Source organism: Amblyomma americanum, chromosome 1 (assembly GCF_052857255.1).
Source record: "Amblyomma americanum isolate KBUSLIRL-KWMA chromosome 1, ASM5285725v1, whole genome shotgun sequence".
Taxonomy (NCBI): domain Eukaryota; kingdom Metazoa; phylum Arthropoda; class Arachnida; order Ixodida; family Ixodidae; genus Amblyomma; species Amblyomma americanum.
The window spans coordinates 106,194,190-106,210,841 of record NC_135497.1 but is presented as its reverse complement, the minus strand read 5'-3'; the positions used below and the strand labels follow the sequence as shown (position 1 = coordinate 106,210,841).

General features: G+C 50.7%; 2 protein-coding genes across 2 annotated transcripts in view; both read right to left on the bottom strand.

The window, feature by feature from the left end:
* The window catches only part of LOC144113401 (uncharacterized), a 199,513-nt gene that overhangs the window by 99,057 nt on the left and 83,804 nt on the right, over positions 1-16,652 (bottom strand). The gene's annotated exons all lie outside the window — the stretch shown is intronic.
* Positions 14-2,628, bottom strand: LOC144113399 (uncharacterized). The gene is made up of 4 exons (XM_077646439.1): positions 2,489-2,628; positions 1,693-1,869; positions 1,322-1,511; positions 14-1,080 (listed from the first exon to the last, which is right to left on the bottom strand). The coding sequence occupies exons 2-4, from the start codon at positions 1,866-1,868 to the stop codon at positions 28-30; spliced, it is 1,419 nt and encodes a 472-aa protein (XP_077502565.1). The 5' UTR covers position 1,869; positions 2,489-2,628; the 3' UTR covers positions 14-27.

Genomic DNA, 16,652 nt, shown 5'->3' with positions numbered 1-16,652 from the left:
ATTGTAGATGGCGCAGCACTTCAAACCTCACTGTTCGGAGCTTATAATAGGCGGCTGGAGATTTGCCAAGACGCAGCAGACATGAAATACGTCGCTCATCACTGCAATCAGCTCTGTGGGTATGCGTGTGTTGAGGATGTTGAACATCTTTATGCGCTGGATAATTCTTTCCACATGAATTCGCACCTGTGCAATTTGGTACGTCTCATGCACCTCACTTCCAGAAAATTGGTCCTGACCATGCAAAAATGGGGGCATCACTAATACAGCCCGTACCTCTTCAAGGCCTGCCTTTATACCCGGAAACCCCTTATCGGCCATCACAACATCGCCTGGTTGCACTAGGTCTAGAAACCCAGAATCCACTGTAATAAAGGAATCTGAACACCTGCCTCCGTATGCCTTTGAGCAGAAGCAGACTGCACCACATGGCGTGATTCCAACGAGGAATTTCAGAGTATATCCTCCTTTGTAATGTGAATACAGCACACGCTGTTGCTGTACAGTGTACGGTTGTTCTGTACGGACTTCTGTACAATCAATTATCATCGAGCAGTCCTGGTAGTGAACTTTAAAGCAATTTGGCATTGTCTGTCTAATGACATGATCAGGAGGGCGATATATCCACTTCTGCGTGGCAATGCTAAGTGTTTTAAGAACACTCTTAAAATGACGAGAGACTGTGTTCCTGGACACGCAGAAAAGCACTGCAAGAGATGAGTAAGTGATCCCAAGTTTAAGCTTCATCAAAAACAGCACAAGCCTATCGGTTATTGGCACATCACAAGTTCGCTCAGCAGAACGGGGCATTATGCTAAGCAGGAGGGCATATATGTCGGGGGACACACCGCACAGATCCTTCATGGCAGCTGCACATGCTTGGACACTGTCGTATCCTGTGAAGCAAGCTGTCCTGCTGTCTCTACCAGACTGGCGGGAAACCACTGCAGGCTTGCACTGTACTTCCGCGTCGCGAACAATTTTGTGGTTGACTTGAGTGCACGCCTCATTGCCTCGTGCCGAACACAGGAACACCGAAAATGTGCCGGAACATCTTGCAATGTCGTCGGTTTGGCAAGACTGCGTAGAAAAGAAAAAACAGGTATCAGTCATAAAACTGGACAGCTATGTCACCTGCACTGCAGTGAGATGCATATACATAAATTAGAGGTTAAACACTTTAATTCACAGTAACGAGAGCAGGCAGTAAGCTGCTGAAATTTCACACTTAAACTCTGCATGTAACATGTACACAGAGACGGCTTTGCATCAAAATAAAGAATGGCAGCGTCATTCTTCCATGCCCATCCCGGTTGCTTACCTCGTCTTTTTGTGCTGCGTCAACAGCCATGCAAAGTACCTCCAGGTTGGATGGCTCTTGATTCAGGGGATCCGTTTCAGAGGTGTCTTCTTCAGTGCTTGATGCCGTGTCTTTTTCGCTAACAGTGGCAGATGCCTGCTTTGGCATTACTGAGGCAGACGATGCCCTAGCCCTCCTCCTCCTATGCAACCTGAAGCATATGAAACATTCGAAAATTCATATTCTCCTTGTGGTCCTTCTTCTGAACGTTACATAATGAAAATTACCAGCTGCATTCAAATTCTGCAGACTAATTGAACTTAGAATTGCACACAGTAGTTCAAATATTGAATTCTTATAGGTGGTTCACAGTGCTAAAAGACATTTCATACCTTTCATATCGTGCAAGCTGCTTAGTCGCATCGACGTGGCTGACCCTGTATGCATCCGGGAATATGGTTGGGTAGTACCCTGGATGCGATGCGATCGTACTCTTCTCTCCGTTGACGAAATGCTTAGAGCATATTCTTGTCCTCTCATTCGGCACCCACTCGGAACCGTCGGCCATGCTGAAAAAGACGACACAGCATTGTTTACACCACAAAATCCTCAACCCACAGAGGGCGGAGGCAGACAATACATGCATAATGTTTCCCTAATTGGCCTGCAATTTTACAGAACACAAGATGTTTACACTACGGAGAAGTGGTCTGCGTACACCGCATAAAAGTTCTACCGGCACGCTCTATCATGTTTGCCACACTTTTCGCCATTTGCAGGGCCCAAAATAGCTTTGACACATGAGCCAACCGCACTCCTAGCGAATGTGCATGCACGATAACTTCTTCCGTACCCAACCCGGTGCGCCGTACGAACGTTCCTAGGCAAGTGCAGTATGTACACACATGTGAGGAAGTTTGTACGTAGGCGCGACTAAAGAAGTACAATCGAAGAAATGCAGCGCGGACATACGCCATAGAAAGTTAAGTGCGGCGATATATCCGCGATGAGAATGACACGTATGCGTAGGTACATATGCACGAGGTTCGAACAAAATTTCCGCAAACTTGACCGCCCGGAGCGCGGCGAGGCGTTCACATTTAAAATTACCACTCGCGGTATGAAACTCCTAAACGTACTATGTTGAAAAGACGCTAAGACTGGTGTTAAATGCGACAAAGAACTTACTTGATTCTCCGCACTGCCGTGATCCACTTCTTTCGTCGATCTCTTTCGTACGGCCTACCTGGAAATCTGTACAGCTTAATGCCAAACTGTCCTTCGCGGCTATGGCAATCCTTCACGCAGCAATACCGACAACTGCTTTTTATTTTCGCATTTTTTTTGCCGAGGCCACCGCCACTACTACTGCTTGCCATCGTTGCAACGCGACTGAAAGTGCGTGCAGGCGGTGCAGCTGAGCACGGCGGCGGTGCTTCCATTCAGCCGGCCCACAGACTCGCTGGAGCGGCGCTAGGTGGCGCAAGGATCGTGACCAAACTTGACTGTACGGAGCCTATAGTGATTCAATGTTGTAAATCTGTTACTTTTCTGCAGTGTATACTATGTGCCACCGGCTTATTTCAGACGGAGGAATATTAAATCAACTTGGAGCAGGAAACACAAACGCAGGAAGTATATGCCTACGGCAAATGCAAACACGCCTTCCCTGCGGGTGGAAAGGTGGGAACATGCACTGACATCCCGCACTACGCGGGCCTCAAGCGCTTCGCCTCCATGGAAAATGCAACCGCAGCGGCCGGGATTGAGCCCGCGTGTTTCGGGGCAGCAGACGAGCTCCATAACCATTGAGCCACCGCGACGGCTCGACGCAGACGTATCTGTAAAGTGCAGCAAGTGTATTTGATGTACTACGTAATGTGCGCATAACAACCTCTATTTTTATTAGTTGTTCGTCACCCTCCTGTAACAGCAGCGTATTGAGTGAATCTTCGCATGAAAGCACTCCAGGTATTGTCCGCATAATATAATAGGCGTCGACAGGTTGATGTTGCACGCGACCACGAAGAAAATTGATACAAATGGACCTCTTATAAGGAAGAAACGGGGCTCTTAAGACAGATTCTGCTGCAGGATAATATGCGCACTCAGGTATCTCCCTCATGAAGCAATACTAGCACGCTGGTTTCTCATTAGCGCAGCACAGTACCACGCTGAAGAGTTGGGAGAATTTCGGAAAATCTAAACTCACTGTAGCCGGCGTTTAGACGGACGAGGAAGGCAGTATTCATTATGCATTCAGTGCGCTCCGGCCCGTGTATATTCTGACGCGTGCTTTCAATTCCCGGAAATAAAATTTTCGCAGACGCTTCTTCCGTCATATCACTGTCGTAGCCTGGTGTACACGAAAGAGTTCTCATTTCCGGAAAGCTATTCGACTTCACCACTTTTTCGAATGAAGTTCGGGGTAAAGGGGGCGGGCATCGCTGGAGAAATTGGGGAATCGCCGCTTTTGCCCACACACGGACGCCAACGGCCCACCGAAATGCATTTGCAAGAGAGCAGAGTGCCCTGCGGGTGGCGTGCGCTGAAAGTAATGCTCACGCTGCGCCTTCTCCACGCGTACAGCTGCGCGCCCATGGACCAGCCACTCGACTTACCATAGGGCCGCGGCTCGCCGTGGCGACCTGCGCACAAGCACGTCCGCGCGAAACAAGATCACGGGCTGGCCGGGCGAGAGATCGGAAGCACGGGGCCAGTCGGCATAACGAGGATCGTTAACGGGAAAGGCTCGCCTAATGCGCTGGACGGATCAAGCATTCCTGTATAAACACGTGCGTCGGCAAAAGGCATAATTTGAGTGTTCCTCGAAGGAAAGGTCGCACTCGCGAGAAGGGTGACGAACCGGAAAGCCATTAATGCTAAGGGGGTTTTAAGCCGGCCAAGAATCTGTAGCCGCGTCGATGCACCCGCTCGCCGCCGACGCGGCCATTTCGAGAGCGCGCCGCTTAACGGGCTCCGGCCGCCTCAGCTCAGGACAGCATCACTAATGACACCCAAGGCAAACTCGGGGCCTAATAGGGGAACCGCTCCATTCCAGCTGATTTATCACCCGACGTTGCCCCATGAAAAACATTAAGGTGCGCATAACCGAAGGATGCACAATTTCAATCACTTTTCGCGAAACCGCAACAAGTTGACAGTGGCAGGGGAAAAGCACGAAGAGGCCAGCAGCAACTGGCGCTGCCGCTGTCATCGCGGAGAGCGTAGAGTTTCGCGCGCAGCAGCAAGTGAACCTTGTCCATCAACTCCCTCCGCCTTTGCTAGTTAGAAATAAATTGTGGCAAAAAGCGAATAAAAGCGAATTTTTACTAACGTTCCTGCAGGCTGTGAAAATACTTCGGTCCGCTGGTAATTTAGGTGAAGATTTATTAACTGCCGATCTATATAGTTTGCAGTTTTTTTTTCACTTCTAAGGTCATTAATTAATCATAGAGGAGCTACTTGAAGGTGCAATTTCATAAACTATGTAACTGCCGTGGAAGTTAATATTACTGATTTTTTAAATTCAGTTTGAAACGCGTCTTCATCCGTCAACAGGTGGTGCCGGGCGAAATCGGAGAGGAAATTTGATAAATCCTTGGAGGTGCTTCCGTCGACCTTTACTTGCTTTGTAAAAGCAAAACTTGAACGAATCAAGAAGCAGTACAGGAAATTTTCAGGACATTCATGAGAACAAAAAAATAAAAGAGATACTTGAGCAGAATGAGACAAAATAAGAAGCTGGAGTGGATAATACCAAGTACAGAACGCAGTGCACCACAATTAAGCCGGTTTACTATCGCTTCGCACTGTTAATTAAAAACTGATAAATTGGGCAGTGAAACATAAATTATGAGACATCCCATACACAACTAAATGTCTCATACGAGACTGCGCCATCAGAGGAACTCTGAACAACAACACCGACACCGGTCTTCACACAACGCTTTTTTCCCTACGCAGGTCGCTCAGCCCGGATTGTATTCTGGTTAAGCACGATGGTCCGAGCTATGAGAAAAAAATTGGCTTATTTCTTCGTCAGGGGCATCGACGGAGCGAGCTGCAACACGCTGGCATCGACAATAAGCTGCTTACCGCGGTGTTAGCATACGCGGGCGGCCGACAGCTGCCGTCCGCGGCCGGCCGAGAGCCCTTGACACCGCGCCGCCTAACCCGAGACACGCGGAGTCATTGTCGCCGGCTCTCGCGAGTGCGCAGCGACGAAGTGCCCCCCGCAGTGCTCTGCCATGATCAAGATAGATTGCGCTATCATGATCGCAACAGGCGGAGACGCGCTTTACTTTTGCGGCCGCGGCGGACCCTCTCAAGGTCCGACTCATTTTTCACCCGTGGGTCGCACCGACACGCGCGCTCAGAAGAGTGCCGCAGAGTCTCTCGGCCCAGCAGCGCTGAAGAGAAGAAACAGGCGGCGGGAGGGAGGCTGTGCGATCGGAAGATGTCCGAGGCGGCCTTTTCCAGCTCGTTTCCATGACTACCGCGACAGCGCGCTCGGACGAGTCGCACGCAGAGGGGGCCTCGGGGGCGGGCGACCTGAGTCGGAGAGAGAAGAGCCCTGCCACTGTCCGGAGCGGCGCGAAGCCGGCCACGTCCATCTATATCTCCAACAGGCGCCGTGGCCCCGGGGCCTGCTCACCCATCCGGGGCCGCTCGATCACGGCACGTCACACGCTGAAAGGCACGCCTCTGCCACTGGCCGCCCGGCCAGACTCGTGAGCGCGAGGTGCCACGCTTTTATGCAAGCGGCTCTCAGGCCCTACGCTGAGGCGATAATGGGAAGCGACCGAGTCAGTACAGCTCCCTAGAGCGACCGCAACAGCCGTTTCTTAACCTGCTCCCGAATGGGGACGTCAGCGTAGGCTATGCGCGCATGTCTGCATCTTTCAGGCCACCGCGTGTCACGTGTTCGGGTTCTTCTCAGGCCACCGAGGGCCCCCGATGGGCCCCGAGCTTTCGACACCGCGTTTTGCTTCTCTTAGTCGGCTCGGTTTCTTTCTTTATCCCAACCTCTTTGGAAGACTGTTGCCGTTTTTGGTAACCTTGGCCCTGCAACCGGTGAATGGACGCAGACGACGGCGGCCTTAGGTATTCGAGTGAACTATATACGAACAGAGCCGCACTCAACGCAAGGGCTCAGCGAACGTTCCGCGAAAATTGCTTTATTTTAAGCATGAAAAGCTTTTAGCTCCCGTTTTCGGCGCGGCGGGTGACGTTGGCGCCAAGACGGAGGGAGAACACAGAGGCGAACCTAAACCGAACTTTGTCGAAGCTTTCAGTCACCCCCCGCCTTCCCTCGATGGTGCTACGTGCTGTGATGCCGCCGGAGCAGCGCATGCGTCAACAGCGTCTTCCTGATCCCGTGGTGGTCGAAGCTATCGCGATGCGCTAAGGAAGTTCTGCCCTGCAGCACGAGAGGCTCACGCGCAGTGCTGGTGGTACTTCATAAGCTAGGTGACAGCGCCGCGTGAGTGGCCGTCATTACGTAATGCACGCGAAACCTAGAACACAGGTACCTTGGCGCCATCCGTCAGCACGGCCAGACGCCAGCTCTAATTTGTCGTTCTCCGATGTGGTTGACGGCGGAGGCGGTGACGGTGACGTCCGGCCGCAGCGAATGTCCCAGCGATCTGAGTAGTACGTGCTGGCACCATACCCTCTTCTTCGGTACATGGCGAGCGCTGGTCGCGCGGGTCACAATACATAAAAAGAGGCAAAGAAATCCGGGCGCTCTGTCGCCCGTGAAGAACAGCTCAGGAAAGAATAGTGGCTGATGAGTGACGCTCCCCAAGACTCGTGTGTACCCGCGAGCCGTCCTATAATACGATGCGCTTTCCCTCCAGCGCATTCCGTGCTTACGTTTACTCTCGACGACTAGATAGTCTGATTTTTTAAAATATATTTTGCTTCGATATCTAATTCCGAAAGAAAGCGCGTCAACAGCACATGCTTTCATTCTCTTCACAACAGTAACTTTCATCTATCTGCTCTCGGCATTAAAAATACAAAATTCGCGCCTCATGACTCCTGTTCCGAGGGCAACGCGGCTGTCCTGCCAATTTCACATCTTCACCAGCCGCCTTTGTGGCGCTCTTAGTACGGGAGCACAGAAGAGCTCGGCTGTTCATGTCCCGCATTTTTGCAGCTCAGCGGCGAGCTGAATGTAACGAAGAACGTACGATCAACGTACGCAGCGGCTGCAACCGCCGCCTAAAAAAAAAACAGCGCGAAAAAGCAAAACCAGGCCACTTCGTCGGTTACGCGAGAAGAAGCAACGCCGCTGCCGGTCGCGCTCTCTGTTTTCGCGTCTCTCTGCGCGGCGGCCGGCCAGTCCGTGTGCGGGCTAATGCGGCCAGACACGCGTGAGCCAGCGCCGCCGTGGTGCGCAGCAGCAACTTCCGGCCCGGCAGGTCGTGCAATCGCGCTGTCCGAACCGCGCGAGGACCAACAGTTTGATTCCGCTCGGGACTCAATTACACGGCCACTAGGCAGGCACAATGCGGAACTTTTCCCGGTCGAGGTGCAGCGGGACGGCTGCTGCGGGCGGGGCGTCCGCGACGTCAGCCGGACGCCGCTAGCTGCGTGCCTTTCGGCAGCACACTCGCGGCAGCGACGTCGGGGATCCTCGGGCGCTTCGCTTTATATAGCGGCAGCACAATGCGTGCCTTTCTGGTCCCGACGGCACGCTCCGCTCTTGCGTGGAGGTCGCAATGCGCTCCGTTGCCCTGATCAAGCGATTAGCGCGTGCCTAAGCCCGCCGGCGCTACTCGCGGACACGACTGCGCCTGGCGCGCTGGCCGTGCGGGTAAACAGGCGGCGGCGGCGCCTGAGCACGCGCCGCCAACGTCAGCGCGCTCCGCTCTCCCGTCTTCCGATCACGTTCCGGCGGCACGGATTTGCGCGCAGCCGATCGGGAAGCCAGGCCGGCCTTGGGGCAGGCGTGACCGGTTTCCCACTTCTCGCGTTGCAAGTGCGTAGCAGCGCCTACGAGGCAGCTGCCCGAATTCCACCGGGTGTGAACTTGAGAGATAGGACAAGACGCAGGAATGAAAACAAGTCGTTCTTTTTGTTTCTTCTGCCCAGCAGCGGCTCTCTATTCGTGTAAGTTATGTGGGTGCATGAGGAAAACTAGATGCGCCCGAAGCTAGACTAAGTGCGTAGCTAATCCTATTACTCCGTTTTGTTACTCCTTTCTGAACCAACGTCGCACGGGCGCCGAGTTCATGCGGGTAGAGTATACAACGTCCAACCAGACGATGGTGGATGGTAGAGAACCGACTCATTGCACTCAGCACTAGAAGACACTGTATTAACGGTGAAAAAAAAAAAAGAAGGGATATCTACAGACAAGGTCCCAGACACCCGGCCTTGAGGGGGCGTATAATGTTTGATGAGTGATCGCCATCAAATATTGACGTTCTCCTAGTCTTTCCCCCTCACGGACCCACTCCCTCAGACAGAAAGAGGCGATGCCAGTAGGCGCTCCTACACTTTTTCCCCTCCCTTTGCCTTTGACGTATACTGAACCCAATTACAAGACATCTGGCCTGGCGAGACAGCCCTGATTTGATCGGCGATGTGGATTTGCTGTGTTGGCACATGGAAACCGATGGATTACTGCCGAAAAGAAGGAGCCCTTGATTCGATTCGACCCGCAACCCTCCGGCACGTTGCAACGTAATGCTTAACTAGCCGTGTACGGAAAGACTGGAAGAGGTATTAAATTGCATGATTCGAATTCTCTGTCACCCCACAAGTTCTTAGAGATAAGGCTCTACTGCGCTCCCTAGCTTTCCTTAACTGCTGATCGAAGTCCTTGAGCCCGTTTCATGGATTGACAGAGAGGAGCCCATGACGTTCTTCATACAAGGAATGAAGCATTTTGTTTAAATATTCTTCAGTTTGCCTTGTTGAATGCAAAAAATAGAAAAATTCCAAATTCAGGCTTCCCTAGACACAAGGTGAGCACAAATAGCCTGCCAACACCTCTTGGAAAACTTTCTGGCTGTCACCTCGTACGAGAGGCCGAGCAACGTGCTTAAAATTATGGCAGCTTTTACCAAGCCTTAACGGCTCGCGAGCTCTTGAGAGCGCCCGTATCTCTCAGGACGCTCCCATTACTTAATATTACCTTAAAAAATGCAGCAAGAAGACACCAGGGGCGGCGGTGTCTGCCGCTATGCCACTTCTAGCTGATTGCTGCAAGGTGTACACCGCGTTAATAAAAGGAAAACGTGGTTTTATGATGTCGGCTTCTTTCATAACAGTGGGCTGACGTAAAAATTTTTATCAATAGGACAATGCGGTTTCATGCGAACGCCTTCGCTCCTAACAAGTATTTACATTGAAACTATTGTCTTAGTAATAACCAGAGAAAAGTCAGTATGAAACAGTGCAAGGGACAATAGGGGGGGGGGGGGGGGGGGCTTTTCAAGGCTGGCACCGAACTTCGCGTTCTCTAGAAGCACACTAGAATTTAAGCTTTTCGTATCTGGCTTTCGCCGAGCCGTCTTTGTCACTTCGGCACACGCAGTGGCTGTGACGGGCGTCGATGCTTTCGACATTTTTCCCTTTCACGCCGCCGCGGTGCATTGGCAGCTATGGTGCTCGGCTGCTGACCCGAAAGACGCCGGTTCGATCGCGGCTGCGGTGGCCGCGTTTCGGTGGAGACGAAATGCTAATGGTCCATGTGCTGCGCGATGTCAGTGCGCGTTAAAATAACCCAGGTGGTCGAAATTATCCGGAGCCCTCCACTACGGCGTCCCTCATAGTCCGAGCCGCCTTTGGACGGTAAATCCCATTAACAAACCCTCTTACCTTTCACCTCTTTTTCTTTCTGCTCTCTTCTATTCAGACCTGGTAGTGATAGTGGCCCAGTTGGTACCAGTCAACTGGCCCGTGAACGCTACCTCCCCTGTCTTCATACAGCCACTTACTACTACTGCAGTTTAGTAAAAAAAAAATTGCTTAATTTAAGGGAAGACGAACTGATGCGCAGCCGGACAACTCTGCATTCATCTTAGCCCTCTGGCAGCTGGGTCCTCTTTCGTGCACTAGAAAGAGAGAAACAGCACGCTTTTTCTTTTATTTCCTTTTGCACCCACGGCGCAGCCTTCAGTGAGGATGTTTTGGTATGCTTTTGCCCAGCTACTATAGCATCACATTGATTGATTGAGTGGAAGCGCACAAAGTTGGAGTAAGTGCTTCACCTCTGCTTTGATTTCGTAGTCAATAACTGCATTTCACTTGCAAATTCTCACGAAGAAAAAAAAAAGCAGAGGACTGTAAGCCGCATGCGCATGCGTGAGTAAAAAAAAAGCCGGAAGAGAATCAGCTACGAGCGCCTTTCCCATGCTTAAATGCGCGCTGCAACGTTCGTGGCGCAATGCCGAGCATAGGACAGGTGCGACCAAAATATTCAAGCAGAGAAACAGGAGCATTCGGGGTGCGGAGGGGAGCATTTAGGTGTCCTGCATTCTGAGGACACGCCGCAGAAAAAAGCAAAAAAAAAGAAGCTGCGGTTTCCAGAACGAGGCTCAGGTGCGATTTAAAGAAAATGCCCGTGGCACAGCAGCACGCGCGCGCGCGAAAATGCGCGCGCACAACGACAACAAATGTACACCTCCAGAATGCGCCCGCCAGAGAAAATTACGGTTTGCCAGCGATGGGCGCTTTGTCGCTCCAATGTTTCCTTTTTTTTTTCTCTCGTACTCTTCTTTCTTCGTCCGCTAAACGGGAACTGAACAGGGACAACGCATTTTTGATCGCCCCTGTATTGCACTTTGTCATCGCGACCTGTGATTATGCGCCAACTCTAGAAGATGCCCCAACTTTCGCGGGGCGTCGAAAGGGGCGTCGAGAATTTTAGATTACGACCGGGGCACGCCGAAGAAATAAATGGCGTCTCGCGGCCATTATTTATTCGCTCCCATTCCTCGATATAATTTTTGTTTTGTTTCAAAGGCACACGATGAAAGCTGCGCGTGCGTTTCAAGCAAAACCGCTACGTCCACATACAAAACCACTCTCAGGTTTCCCTATTAAGATATATGGCAGTGGCGCGTTTTGTTTTCCTCTGTTGTAACGCCGCTATGGGTAGCGTAGTGGCCGTTGAGCGGGAACCTATGCAATAACGTGCGATAGGGACCACAAATTAGAGCGGGAGGTTGAGATACCTTAAATGCGGGTAGCATAAAAAGAGAAGTTGCGATAAAAGAAATAATATAGAGCTGGCAGGAAAGTTTTTTGCGACTGTTGGCGAATCATAATAAAAAATCACAGAAACAAAGGAGGTAGGTTAGCTCTGAAAGTATTTTTCCGCAGTATTCTTGCCTGTATAGTAAACTATGCAGTCTATGGTGTAGACGATAATATATCGACTAAAAGCAGCGCGAAACACCACCGGAACAAAAGAGAAGACGAGATATACATATGTGACCCACGTGTACTATCGCCCAGTGGTTTTATGCGCTGTTTTTTTTAATTGCCAAATCGCTGAATGTGGGCAGGCACAAAAAATAACACATAAACGCTGCACTCAAAATGTGGCCCGCAAAGCGGATGAAATTGAGCAGAAATAAGAAAATAAGAAACGGTACTCTGTGCAACAATCAGAATAAGTGAGGGCTCGCTTAGCATGACTGAGCCGTGGTGAGGGTGGCTACAACAATTAGCTGAGAACTAACTCCGAGCCATGGCTTAGAGTTCTGAGTGATAGTCAGGAAAATGGCTCGTGATACTGGCAAAGCCATTCATAAACTTGATATTAAAGCGAAATAAACTAGAGATTGTACAGCTATCATAGGTCTAGGCTGACTTTGGCTTTTTCGACTAGTTACGCGTGCACTGGAGGGGTTGCTTATACCTGCATGTCTTCGATAGCGCATATGTTTTCGCACGATGCAGTGTTATGAACGGGATGCACACCAGCCGCTGAGGATTAAGGCGAAGATTCCATCGACTGGGATAACCACGGTAGCAGCAATTTCAGCAGGTCGTTTGACCCCACAAGGACCCCACGAAAAAAAGGATGTGCTGGGAACCTGCCTGCGGAATCTTTCCCACGATCTTCAGGAAGGGGGGAGATGACCTTCCCTTGGTCTGCAGTTCCTCGCAAGACGCGACCGGCGGTGGACAGTCGACGGGGGAAGAGGGGGACGGTGACTTCCAGCAATTAACCGTGACTGACAAGAGCTGTCCCGACCGGAGAGAGCCCGCCGAGGTTGTGGTCGCTGAGTTTGTGGCCGCTGAGCTTGGTTGGACACGTGCAGCTTGGGGCGAAGTAGCAGCGGACCTCCGAATCCTCGCCCATTCCCACGGTGCCTCCGCGCGCTATGTGCTGTGTCACTCTTCCGATCTGTGCCTCGTGTTCAATTTGCCACCGCCTGGGCGGAACCTTAGGGTAGTTAACGAGCCTCCAGAGTGGGAAATAACGCTCTGGGCCTTGGCGACAATGCTCATCCAGTCCCTCGACGCTACAAACTTTTAATTTGTGACTGTTTTGCTCTTTCTTTGTTAAAATATGTAAATAAGTTTCTTCAAAGTGCCAGTAAACCTGTTTGGGTTTTCGTTCCCAAATGTCAGCTTCCATCCTTCGTAGTCCCTTCTCCGGCCCAACCGCGCTACCCTGCATCACAACAACTGGTCATGCTACCCGGCCCGTAATAAATGGTGGTGCCATCGGTGGGAGAGAAGCGAGTTATAACAGCAGCTAAATTTTTTCCAGCCACAGCGGCGAGGGTAATCGCCTTTTCGAAATTCTAAAAACTGATATCGCTCTTGCTAACAACTGGCTACAAATCTCTAACTGCAACTAGGCGCCTAACCCTGGCAGTTAAAAAGTTAAGTATTAAAAATTAGTTAACAGTCTTACTATTTAAGACAATTCACCGGTTTTCTGGTGTCCGCCAACACTGGCAATAGTATGCCGCGAAAGCCATATTTATACCCCAAAAAGCCTATTTTTGAAAATTTTTGAAAGTGTTCGCTGAAACACCCGGTATATAAAACTTTAGACAAGAGATGGGTACCAGTACAGGAAGCCCATTTCCTTCTACATAGAGTATCTCTTGTGCGCACCGATTTCCTTGACCTTCATTTATACAAGAGGTCTAGACAAGTGACTAACGCACCCTGCTGGCCATTATAGGTTGCAGTTCCGATTACGGTGTGGAACATTTCGATTGGCAAGATCGATAGAAAGGATCATAGACTGAAATATTGTGCTCTTTGGGTTTCGGTAGGGAGCACAATACTCTCGGACACAATTTGCGGGCATCCGCTGTGGTATCTGTGCTGGCCTCCTGTTTACCTCGCAGCAGACCAGATAGTTTTAGTTAAATAGATAAGACAAGCATTACAACTACACCAGGAATTAAAAAAAATTAGCTGCGGTTTCACTGCTGCCGAACCTCGTTAGAGATCGAAAGCTGTGGTGTATCTGGCAAGTATACGCGGCTTGGCGTCTGTAACATTGAGTGCTAGTTTAGTTTAGTGTGTTTAATGGTGGTCTAACGTCCCAAAGCGACTCAGGCTATGAGAGACGCCGTAGTCAGCAGCCGAGCACCGGGTCAGCAGGCGAGCGCCGTAACCACTCAGCCACCGCGGCGGCAACATTGAGTGCGTTCCGCACACTGGATAGGCAACGCGTCCACCTTGCCATCCTCTCAGGTGGCAGTTAAATTATTGGATGATCGCGAGAGGTTGGCACCCAATGAGCGCCGCGGCCTATTGCTGCAGTGCCTCGTGTCTGCCGCAACGTTGTCATCGCTAGTGTATGCAGCCCAAGTCTACGTTGTCAACGTCAACGCCAATGAACACAATGAACGCCGACGGCCTGTAAAAACAGAGGCGAGCGACCGGATTCGGCGACGGCGGCTAAGTGACGTCATAGCTGTCACGTGGTTTTTCCTCGGTTCAAGGTCAATTTCGCGCACACAGCGCACACGGCGAAGAAGCTACGGAGCGGTGTGGAAAGCTTTCGCTTTAAAAATAACATGCCAACGAACTTGACCACAGGGCCCTCATGACGACAACTATTAAAGTTTTGTTCATCTTCAAGAAATTAAAGTGAATTTGAACGCTGTGTGGTTCAAGAATTCGACATTGTATACTAACGCTTGTGAATGACATCCTGAAGTCATTGGGGAGCGCAGCTCCTCCACTGTTTCCAGCTCGTCTTCGTGGCTGCGCTGCAGGCCTCTGCGTATGCATTTCCTCATCGATCGGCCCCCTGCGTTTCTTTTTCTTATCTTCCGTCGCAAAAAAAAAAAAAGCGGCATGCAACCTCGGCGCCGACTGATAAAACTCACGTTCGACAACCGGCGCGGCCGGCTGGGCCGAAAAACGAGAGCGGCTATTTTCAAAAACAACACAGCAGAGCACGGACACGGCAGCGCGCGTCGCGCGAACAAAGCGCCGCGCTCGTCCGGCGTCGAAACATGTGCTCCGATGGGGCTTTGGAAACGGTCGAAAGTTCTTTCCTTCCCCTCTTTTCGTCTCCCTTCTTCTTTCCTTCTTTCCATCGCCTGCACGAGGCGCCCTTGGCGCGCTGACAGAGATCGCGCCACTCCATTGGCGAATGTTTGACCGGGGCGAGAACGCGTATATAAACGACGTGACGGCAGACGCCCCAGCCAAGCGACGCCAACAGCTCCGAGCTGCTTTATTAATCTCGTCGGCGTTCCGCGCGGTAAATATTTACAGCGGCACCGCGGGCGGGAGCGCGGACGTTTATCGTCCAGTTGTAGTGCAGTCAGGGTGCGGCCTGGTGCGGCCGGTGCGACGAGAAGCGTGCGCGTTCTCGCAAATCGCGGAGCGCTCCCTGGGCACAGCTGACGGGAAGCGAGGGCTCCGCGCGACTCCCGAACAGAGGTGGGCATTTGACCTAAAAAATCTCGACCTCACCTCAACCTTAAAAAAAAAAATTTGCTGATCTCACTCAACCTCAACCTCATCATTTGAGGTTGAGGTCTCCTGAGACGCCCTCACCTCACTTTTCCTGGGGCCACTGGCGACCTCACTCAACCTCACCTCAACCTCAAAATTTGAGGTTGAAGTCGGCTGGTCGACCTAGGAAAGCAAAAAAAGAACAAAAAGCGATTAATAAGATTTTCAGTTAAAAAAATTATGAAAAACCTGTGAGACAGGAAAGCCAAAATGATAATGGTACAATTTTGATTACTAGTTATTACAATAGCGGCAATAAGCGGCCAGTGATTATTTAATAAGGTGTGCACAGACACAATTGATGTGCACGCAATAAGAGAAGCTTATAATCTGGGATGAACTCTCGGAGAGCTTATGGCCTACGGACAGGGGTGTCCTTTACGCGGTTACCACCATTTCGTCGGAGGGTACTTTTTTCATGAAGTTGGGTTCACTAATTGTAAGCTTATCAAGTGTGAATATTCGGCAACTGCTTCGCGTATACTTGTTCGTACTGGAAGCCTCTCGCTCATTAACGCACGAACCGGCAATTGACAAACACAAACCTTCTACGCCATCTACCAGAAATTAGGAGGGCGGGAGGGGGAGGGGGGTATTCACGATAGTCTTCTCAGACTTGAGAATTGCGTATATACAGAAACTGGTCGCCGATGTGCTTTCCAATGTGAGGCTACGCAGACGCATATCAGTATATTTCGATTGTTTAGCTCTATCCGGCATAGCGAGAGCACTCAGCGTAGATAGAAATTTGGCCATCAGCAAACGCTCTTTTCAGTTCTCGGTATGCTGCCTTCGAAAACAAGCTGCGACTGCAGTACACCAACAGGGGAGCGTTGTATTTATGTGTGTGTAGAAGCGACCGGCTTCCTTTATTAATGCGAAATCATTAGTTGCTCAGTTTTAAGGTCATATCTGCAAAATATGGCCTACAAGAAACGGCACCATGTGACGTCACGAGCCGACGAGTCACGTGACGAATATGATGACGTCACATCATTAATTAACGCTAATTAACATACATTGATCAGCATGCCTGACTGATGCTTATTAATGTAATAAGGTAATGCTAAGATTAATTAGCATTGGTGATAACATCATAAGAGTGTGACGTAATACCAGGTCACGTGAAAGCGATGTAATGTGACGTGAAACTAGTCACGTGACGAGGATGTAATGTGACGTCAAACCATGTCTCCACCCACCGCCATTTCAAGGTGGATATGGATTCCACGTTACTACACATGCGCGCATGACGCATTACAGAGTGTGCCCACAGCTCGGTCCACATTAATGACATTCAGATTGTCCAGCAGGTAAACACGCCAGGTCTCATTTGTGAAATATTGCAACGATCATGCATCGACACATACCGTTGACCTTCTAGGTG